At 33.2% G+C, this 10,543-nt stretch overlaps 1 protein-coding gene across 1 annotated transcript in view; it reads left to right on the top strand.

The window, feature by feature from the left end:
- Positions 1 to 10,543, top strand: part of LOC110450502 (zonadhesin-like) — a 13,090-nt gene continuing 2,547 nt past the window's right edge. Inside the window, exons 1-6 of the mRNA XM_021498054.1 lie at positions 1 to 81; positions 1,993 to 2,022; positions 2,308 to 2,379; positions 3,623 to 3,919; positions 7,573 to 7,686; positions 9,590 to 9,834. Of these exons, the coding sequence (XP_021353729.1) occupies positions 39 to 81; positions 1,993 to 2,022; positions 2,308 to 2,379; positions 3,623 to 3,919; positions 7,573 to 7,686; positions 9,590 to 9,834 (801 nt within the window). The 5' untranslated portion in view covers positions 1 to 38. The remainder of the gene's footprint in view (positions 82 to 1,992; positions 2,023 to 2,307; positions 2,380 to 3,622; positions 3,920 to 7,572; positions 7,687 to 9,589; positions 9,835 to 10,543) is intronic.

Here is a 10,543-nt window from a genome sequence, read left to right as displayed (position 1 = left end):
TGGATCTTTTGTAACTTGGAAAGGTTCTCTTAACGAAAATGACTCGACTGAATCTGCTTATGCTTATTGCCGTTCTGTTTAGTAAGTATGTCTTGTGCATATCGTCTGAAGTGCTGTGTTTTGTTAAAAGGGAAATTTTACAACGTGTAGATAATCGTGATAGCATGTGTTAAATCAGATAGATAAGGTAAAACACTTGCTATGATGTAGTACAAAGGTATTTTCATGCCTTTAAGTGTTCTCATTTGTTTCCAATTTGGCATGCCAATTTAAACATGTTTAATTCATTAACTGTATCAGTTTCTTTATCAAGTAGTAGAATAACGATTCAAATACATTGTATATTGAGGAAAAAAGAGGCACTAACGGATCCCAGTCCGAATGCACTGTGTTTTTTTTCTATATATACAGTAATCTCCCCTTAACATCTCTTTGGGTGTATCTGTAGCACGAATGGCTAGAATACGTCCGTTGACCAGCTAGCTTAACTCATTCACCCCTGAGGACACATTTGAACACTTCCAATTCAAAGGCTGGAATAGTTCATTATGAAATTCCCAGGAGTGAATGAGTTAATCAGTAAGAGATATAGAACAACTATCTCAAGTCCAGGGTTTGAATCCCGGTCTAGTCGCGCTGATTTCCTTTACATCCAGAACACATTTGTTGATTATATTTCATTTTTTCATCTTTATTATTTCTCATTAAATTCCCGCAAAGAACTATTTTTTTTTAGAAATCATTAAATTAAACTATAATCATGCCAGAAAAAACTAATTACAATTTTTAGCAGTTAAATTGGGATCCTTTATTCATTCAGTTTGAAATTCTGTCAAAGTGGACACTTTTCATGGCGTGGTAATCCTCGCGTTTTTCGCGTTGACTGAATAAGGGAAGAGAGGAATAGTGAGAATATTTTTTTATAGATGAATAAAAAATGGAATTGGAAAAATTCGGAGGTTTCAAATGCAAAATTTCCACTCTGCGATCAGCAGAAAGAGGCACAATATAAACATATCCAAACGCGAAAATATCGAGTTTTACAAAACATTGAGTCAAAAATAAAACATATCATATTAAATGTAATACAGTTAATGGTATGGTCGAAAATATTTGACCAGAGGTGCTTGTAGTTGACATGTGTTTAATTATATTGCTCATGGCCGGAGTGCAATATCACAAATAGTCAACTTCCAGCAACGAAGGGCATTGTTTAAAACATGTTTGTTTTAACATGAAAAAGCCATTCAGTAATTGTTTTTCTACATTTATTTTAACAAAGGTTAACATCATTTTTTTTTTTAAATTTAATATACTTACTCAGTTGCAATTTGCTGTAACGGTAGTTCGTTGGAAAATTTCAACGGCAATAATTACTTCTCTCTTTAATCTACTCTGATTTGCCGCTTAAAGCTGTTGTTAATCGTCTACGGCAGCGGATAGCAATTTTTCTGCCATATTGACAGTCAGAAGATAGTAAAAATCGGTATGGTCAATAGTCATAGTCAATTGAACATTTGAAATCAACGTCTTTGTTCTTTGTGGAACATTGTTACATGACGATTACGTTGTATTGGACATAATATCGTGAAATATAAATTGTCATATTGCACGGTCACATGACCCTACAATGCAACGTTTTCAAGACAAATGTAACGATTTAGTAAGTGTAATTTGGAAAATAACAGGAAAATATTATTTTAAATATTAAGAGAATGAAAAATAGGCATTATTTAATAAAATGATATGTGTGTGTATATCGTGTGATTTTAATCTGCCATCTGAAAGAAAAATAGTACATAATTATGTTGCTGTTTGAACCAACTCGACGATATAGACATTGTTTGCTACAATTCATAAGAACCTGTTTAGGTTTGTTTTAACATGTTTTTTTAATGTGCTATTTTCGTTGTTTTAAATGCTTCGCTATTTTTTTCAAATAATATTCGTCAGTCGACCGTTTAATCTTATATTAATAACATGTCATTTCAGATATTTCACAAACAAATGGCAATTTACTAGGTGAGTACAATTTATCCTGATTCTACTTTCTCATTGTCCTATCATCAGTGTAATATTGTTAATATCAATGAACTAGTCAAAGGAGTATTATTATTGATAAAGTAAATGATCTAGTTCCAGAGTAATACTAAAAGCATAAATCGTCTAGTCTAGATAGTAATATCATTGAATTATATTCTTCAGTCCGAAGAGTACTACAGTTCAAAAAGTTCAACATTTATATTGATCATTTTCTTGTCATTGTGTTATCGATATCATTTCTGTATTACAATTTGAAAATTGTAGCAAAAGTAATAGGCGCCGTAGATCATAGAGTAAACGGATTGAAAGCAGCGTTACTTCCTGGACACAACAAAGGTAAATTTCACGCCAAACTCGATGACATTTTCTGATCAGCTAAAACAAAGATACAGTAATTGCTGTGAATCCTACAATCCATACAGAAATGAGCAAACTACTTATATGTTTGCGGTAGTTTAATGTTGACGATATTGATAGCTGTGTCGCAATCAAAATAGTGTTTGATCAAAGTGTAAAAAAACCCCATGTTATTGCTGGTTTTCAGATTTTAGTTTACAAACCGGTATATGTTTAACTAAGAAAATCACATGTAATCTTACTGATTATAATGGTGTTAATTGCATTAGCTAGTGTATACACATAATATTTTGGCTGTCTTTGGTAAGATGAGATCAACTGCGAATAAACAAATAATTATGTATCTTTCAAATTGGCAATGTCATCACATTTGTTTTTCATTGCAGTCTGACTGAACTAAACAACATGTTCAGGTTTTCAAAACAACGGCAATACAAGAATCATTATAATAATCCGGATATTTTCGTCCGTACCCTTTTCTTAAGTTATTCCATATCAAATTTTGGTTTATGGTTTTTGTAAAAATGCCCCTGTTACTTCTTTCAAAGCGGATTCTAATTATATCCCGCATGGGCATTTGTTAGTATGGGAAATACGCGTGAGAATCCAAAGTGACTGCCATGACCTCTTATTGGAGCGATTTTAGAAATTGTTTGATTCTACTTATTAACTGCAAACTCTACCGCTACATCGGTTCCCCGATTTAACATGATGCCACCATATGCTCGCTTCTAATTTGTCGAAATGAAGATTTTGTCTAATTTGACTCAGATGTGGTACATGTATGTTGGTGAATTATAGCTTTTCACGGTCTTTATCGTGCATTTAAAAAGGTGATTTGCTACAATTAGTTTTGAATACCCATGTAATGGGATTCATTTAAAGCAGATTATTTTTTTATTATATCATACTGTTAATAAACGAAAACACAATAGCAATGATTGTTAGGTCTACTCACCTGGTTAACGTCTACCTTTTTTGGTTAATATAGAAATTCCCTCGCGCTTATGAATAACGCTCGTAAAAACTTAAGTACGAAAGGTAAACACGATGTCTGAATTCAAAGCGATGTGATAAAAACGATCTAATAAGAAACGGAGTTATGTATATAATGTGAAATAATGTATGTATTTTAAAATAGATGTATCAGTGTATATATCACATTTGATATATCACCGTTGATAAGTGTTTCTTGCATTACAACCAAACCATTCATATGCAGGACAGGACCAACATAAAGTGATCTGTGAATCACAAACTAAAATAATCGGATGTAGGGATGGAGGCTTAATCAAAATCACCAATGCTGTATACGGAAGACTGAACAAGCTTACATGCTTAAATCTGTTGTTGTTGTTTTCCAACACAAATTGCAAATCATCCTCATCTTTGGAAAAGGTTCGAAACAGCTGTGAGGATAAAACCCATTGTGTGTTATCTGCTAGAAGTTCTGTATTTGGTGATCCTTGCCCTGGAACGAACAAATATTTGGAAGTCACATACAGATGCATACCACCAGGTAAATATGCTATGTATATATGATGTTTAATTAACATGCTTAATCTTGTTCCTAGCAACTTCTATAAATTGATAACATTTCCTTAAGTTGTAAAACATGACCTTAAAAAGCCTCCAAAGGGACCATAACTTAAACAAATTTCAAAGATTATTACTCGTTGAATTTTCTTGGGTTATTGCCCTCATTTAGTACCGCTTATGAAAACTAGTGTAAAATCTAAAATCATATCCATTTTAAATAAATATTCAATGGACCAAACATATGCATTCCGAAAAGAAACATTCCAAGCGAATCGAAAAAAAAACCCACATTTTTTTTTAAGTGACAATTAAGAACACAAACACGTGGACCATTTAAAGAAAAAAAAAATACAGCAAAGATCGCAGTCATCATTATCATCATTCTAGAAAGTCCAAGAACACAAAAAAACGGCATTCCTCGGGGTAATACCATAATTATTTTTATCAAAAAAGCACAAAGACACAAGAAAAGGATTCCAAGTGAAAACACCATCATCATCATTCTCAATTAAGCAAAGAGCTCAGAGAAAAAGATATTCATTATTCTAACGCAATTCAGGAAATAGAGTAACCTGACATTCCAAAGGGCGAATTCCCATGAAAGGTACATTTTTTTGTAGAAAATATATATTGAGGTTATTTGATAAATTACTTAAATTGTTATTCAAATATATACAGGACGAATCTGGTATTATTAAGATATTGTTTCCATCTTAGAGTGTATTCTTAATTTGTTTTAAATTATCGCCATTACTAGAGATCTATTGTTTTAAGTCATCGGTACAGTGCAAATAGAGCAATGTGTTTGTTCCATAAATAGTCGAAATAAGTCGAAAACATACTAAAGGATACCCTATTCTTTGACATTACCTACTTATGAACGTCTATGGTGACCCAAGAGCTCCTCATGTGTTTTCCCAAATAACTCGTGAATTAAACCAGTAACTGGTTGAAAACGAGCACATACTGCTTTTGTCACCCAGGGACGACTGAAAATTCGTAACAAATCATCACTAACACTCATTTTCCATACGCTGCGGTTGTCACAATTTGAAAGGGTGAATATGTTGGCTTGCCGTCAAAACATAAAATATTTGTTGATTCGTCTGGACCAAATTTGAACCAAGTCCAATTGTCTGCAAAGTTTGAATAAATTTCAAGCCAGGTGCAAGGACCGCTCTTGAAGACCTTCAAAAAGGGTTGATGCATTTGCGTTATCACATTGTTTCTGCGAGTAAGACCGCGCGAACATTGCTTGGTCGTCGTGTATCGTTTAACACAACGTCACCGTAACTTCAATAATACTTATGCCGAATCAACCGTTATTTAGTATTATGCAAGTGGAATAATGCTCACAGATGAATCTATATTTTGCTGGTGACATGGAGAGGGGAGACATAGTTTGGAAAGGTTGGGCTGAACGCTTTGTGGACTGCTGCGTCGCTGAACGTTACCGTTTTGATGGCATTAGTTTAATGGTCTGGGTGGGTAATTGTTATGATAACTGCGCAGGACTTGTTTTAGTGACAGGGAATCTAAATTGTGCTCGTAATCTTTGCATGATTTTGAAGACGGTGATAATCTTGAGTTTCAACGTCAAGTCGTTGGGGCTATCTTTGACAACAAACGCACCAGCGCATACCAGTCGCGTCACCAAAAAAAAGATGATCAGGTGTTGCATTGCCCACTTAAATTATCTGTCACACATAAAGAACGTTTGGCTACGATTGTCATACGCTGTACTAAGCAAATGACTTATGAACCTCGATTTGAACTGTGATGGCGGTTAATAATATCAATTTTGCACGGTATTTCCCTGATTTATGACAAATTATTGTATCAACGCTTCAGTAAATATATTGATACTAATTTGAGTAAAATTTCAAAAAACAATATAAATCTATCTCAGCTGAAACGGTTGTTTACCCTTCTTAATTGCTGAGTATAAATATATAGCTTGGTCATATAGAGATGCTGTTACAGTGTAAAGGGACTTTATTTTGATTGGGTCTGAATCTGAAAGTATTTCAACTCCAAGGCTCGAGTAATTATTCACACCCTTGTTACTACTTGTGTACTATGTGTGGATGACACCATAATTTTGGTTGTGATATTTATGCATAAACATGTTAAAATACTGGTATATATAGTTTATGGTTGAGTGGTTACCTTTCGGTAATCTAGCTTAGACAAAATGTCATGCTTTTGACAGCGTTTTTCCTAGTCACTAGGTCATCTATCACGTGACTCGATATGTCCAGTTTCACTTGACACTGTGTCAACATAGATAGGTAGGGGTAGCTCGTTTCTGCTCTATAAGCTCTCGGACACCTATTCTGAAGTTGTCTTTACGGGCGTAAATGTTACTCTCTCTGGGCTTGTATTCACGTGACAGTTCTCATGCTCAAGCATAGTTTCTGTGCTCAAACAAACTTTCTTGTAATTCGCTTAAATAATTTCAAATGATCAAAAAGTCAAATGTAAACATTGAAACAGTATTTGACTTCAAGTCTCTTCAAAATGTTTTCAAATCATTGACAAAACAAGATCTATTTATTAAGTTACAACAGAAAAAGAAATAAGACTTAAGTGTCATCCTTTTAGTGTTATTAATGCTATCCTGATGGAATCGTGCTCTTTAAATGCATTATTGAAAGCCAAAGGCGTAGCTGTTTCCCAGTGTTTGCTGTTTGCTTCCTTAACACAGAGCCTTCACATGGGAAGGGTGCTGTTATAATGAAATTATCACAGATAAAATCGATCATTTTCTTCTGCAAAATTTCTGATCGGCTGTTCTCTCTCTGAAGCGCAGATGGAATGTGGGACAACATTGTAATGCTCGAACAATCAGGAACATATCTAAGAAACAGTGATCAAGATGTTTTTTTTAAAATGGACCAGGCATAAGAGTAAATAAGGACATGATCCCGAAAATATTTAACGAGTAATGTTCTATGTTTGTTTAAGTTTATCAACTGATAAAAGTAGTTGTGTGTCCTTCCCAAGATAAAGTATTCTCTATCTCCTATTAATAGAAATCAAAAACAAATTAATTCGGACGATGATGATATTTGTGATCATCAATCTTTATTATTGATTCTATTCCATTTTATGATTGGAAAATGTGTTGCGCAGCTGTTTGTCAGAATACCATCTGCTCTATTGGATAATCTGATATCCTACCAAGCCAAGTGGCGATCATACACACAATATATTCTATCTTTCATTTTCTGTCTCAATTTATGTCAGAAGATAGAACTTTAACTCATCAACTACTTTCTTAGGTAAAATATGTTCGATAGATAATAATGTGACAAAGAAGAATAATCTTCGCAACTGCCTACATTGTTGGGGTTCCAGATAATTCTCTCAACACGGAAGTCGGGAAGTAAGAATTGTTAACAGTGTTGTCTATCGTTTTTTACATAGACATGAAATGAAAATTACAGGAAAACTTCATAGATGATCTAATGTCTCAATATAACTCAATTTCAAATATGATATACAAATGAAGTTGTTTTTTTAGTAAACTAACTAAATATAACAATTGTATGCTTTCGATAATATTTGTATGAAACTTAATGCGAACCTACTACATACTCATTGATTGATAAACTCTTATTTCTCGTCAAGTACCTGAAACGTGTGGGAAGTTTCCAAAGTGTCACCCCAGCGCCGTGTGTGTTGACAATGACCATTGTGAATGTAAAGCTCCCAACCAGGGTGACGGCATCAAAGGATGTTACCGTGAGTATTAGCGCACCATTACCAAATAATACAGAAACAATTACATACGTCACGAGTTTGGACTCACGCATGGCGATTCTATCAGCATATGTTAAGTGCCAATCATAGAATGAGAGTTTCCAAAATATTAAACATACAGGAAGTGAGCATCATGACACACGTATTATGATTAAAGAACATATAGGTTTCGTGTTTCTTCTTTTGTGCATTGTTCTTGCTCACTCGATTTTTCAGTCAGTATATCTCGATGCTTTGTTTATTGACAACATTTCTTTTCAAATTATTTGTTCATTTACAAAATATACTTTGAAATAATGTTGTATCAGATGTTTGATTATCAATAATAAACACATTTCGGAAAAGAATCACCAGATATTATCTCTAACAAGACTAAATATTCCTATTTCAGTTTTTGATATATCTTATAAATTTTAGCGTCACAGTTAAATGGTTATCAACGTATTGTAACCCTTAATGAGGAAAATACTGGTTTTGACTTCTTGGCGATTTTAAAGATATCAGTGTTTCAAAGAACATATGACAAAATAAATGAAAAAATAATATTATTGAATTAAAATGTGATTTATATTCTTAACTGATATCCGCTTGAAGAGAGTCTGGTTTTGTCATAAATAATAACTAAATGTAATAGATACGGCGGTTAAATTTTGATTTACCATTAAGGATGTACTCTTCTGAGGTTTCAATCACGTTCAAGTCTCGTTTTGATCTGTTGTAAAAGGTTTTTGTATTTAACAAAGTATGATCAAGTTTATTAGCAAACACACATCTGAAAAATATTTAAAAAAACTAGATGTCTGTTGCTTGTAGAACTTTTTTTACAAGAATTTAGAAAAAATACAAATGAGTATTAATGTGTATTTCTTAGGCTTCAAAAAAGGCAAAAAAATCACCTTTTTTGACACTAGATTGATCACTTAAGTTGTCATTGTGTCGTCATTTTTAATTATAGCAGGTTCAATTTTGCTGTACAACTTTATAATGTTTAATATGATAAAAATAATATGCAACAAACTGGAAAATTATACATTATTGATATTTTTTTTTACATATTTAGTGTAACTGAAGCACTTTTGATTTTTGGCCCCGAAAAAGGTAAACAATAACACAAATGATAATGGGACAAAAAAAGAAGCACACCGACCCCCCATTTTTATGGATGTTTTAGAAAGAGAAACACATTTTCGTTTAATTCATTAAATATTAAAAATGTTTAATACCAGAACTTTTTATATCAAGCGTTTAATCTGCAAAAAATGGTAAAAAAATGAGTATCTTTTCATTAAAAAATAGGGGGTAGGGGTAACTAAAATCGGCTTTCTGAGTTAAAAGAATAAGATTAAGAAATTTTACTTCCATAATTTAAAAGAAAATAATATTTTTATTAATTCTACAAACATTCATACATATCTGATAACACACTTGAAAGAAATTGTATGAATTTGTTCCGCAAATGGTCAAAACCCAAAAAATCACCTAAAATAACATGTTGTGTTAAATTGGTATCTTTGATCGATCATAGCACAAAAACGAACACACCGACATATCGTTTTTTTGCATTTTCTACTTTGCCATTAACTCCTTTTTACAAACATCCATATAAGAAAAAAAGTTTAATACAGGAAATTTTTGACTTCTCAGAGGTGTACATCCTTAAGTATAGTGTGTATATTTACGATGAAGTGTATGTTTATATCAAATAAAGAGAGATGTTGCTCTGATTTATCAATTGTCAAATAAAATCTAAACGGAATTTTAAACATTTTTTCGTTGAACATCATGTCAACTAATCTCGAGTTTCCCCTAGTTCAAGAGACATGTTTTGGTGCGTTCCGATGTCATTAAGATAATGAAGTACAGTGTTTTATATTTTTCTTTTCAGCTGTTTGTTGGTGTCAGGCATCCGGGGACCCTCATTACATAATGTTTGATGGACAGCGTGTCGATTTCATGGGTACCTGTAAGTACACTCTGTCCCAGTACCAAAAGGTGGGAGACACATGTTCGTACGCTGTGGAGGTGAAGAACGAGCATAGAAGTGGATATACACACGTGGCCTACACGCGTCTGGTTGACATCAGAGTTTTTGACACAACCATTAGGCTTCACTTACAGAAACGTGTCTACGTACGTAATTAACCATTTTGTTTCGACTACAGCAATGTATGTAAATGACGCTTATGTCGGCATAAGTAATGTTTTTAGATTAAACACCTATGTAGACTACATCAATGTGTGTATTTACCGCTTAGGTCGACTACAGCTATATGTATAAATGACGCTCATTGCGACTACAGTAATGTTTTTTCTTTTAACGCTTATGTCGACTATAGAAATGTATGTAAAGAATGTTGTGTCCATTACAGCAAGTATTAAATAACACTTATGTCGACTTCAGCATTGTATCAAATAACACTTATGTCGCCTTCAGCATTGTATCAAATAACACTATGTCGACTTTAGCAAGATGTTTAAATAACACTTATGTCGACTTCAGCAATATGTTTAAATAACACCTATGTCGACTTCAGCATTGTATCAAATAACACTATGTCGACTTCAGCAATATGGTTAAATAACACTTATGTCGACTTCAGCATTGTATCAAATAATACTATGTCGACTTCAGCATTGTATCAAATAACCCTTATGTCGTCTTCAGCAATATGGTTAAATAACACTTATGTCGACTTCAGCAATATGTTTAAATAACACTTATGTCGACTTCAGCATTGTATCAAATAACACTTATGTCGACTTCAGCAATATGTTTAAATAACACTATGTCGACTTCAGCATTGTATCAAATAACACTTATGTCGACTTCAGCAATATG

Source organism: Mizuhopecten yessoensis, unplaced genomic scaffold, assembly GCF_002113885.1.
Source record: "Mizuhopecten yessoensis strain PY_sf001 unplaced genomic scaffold, ASM211388v2 scaffold5229, whole genome shotgun sequence".
NCBI lineage: Eukaryota > Metazoa > Mollusca > Bivalvia > Pectinida > Pectinidae > Mizuhopecten > Mizuhopecten yessoensis.
The sequence above is the reverse complement of the archived record's forward strand: the minus strand, read 5'-3'. Positions and strand labels throughout refer to the sequence as shown.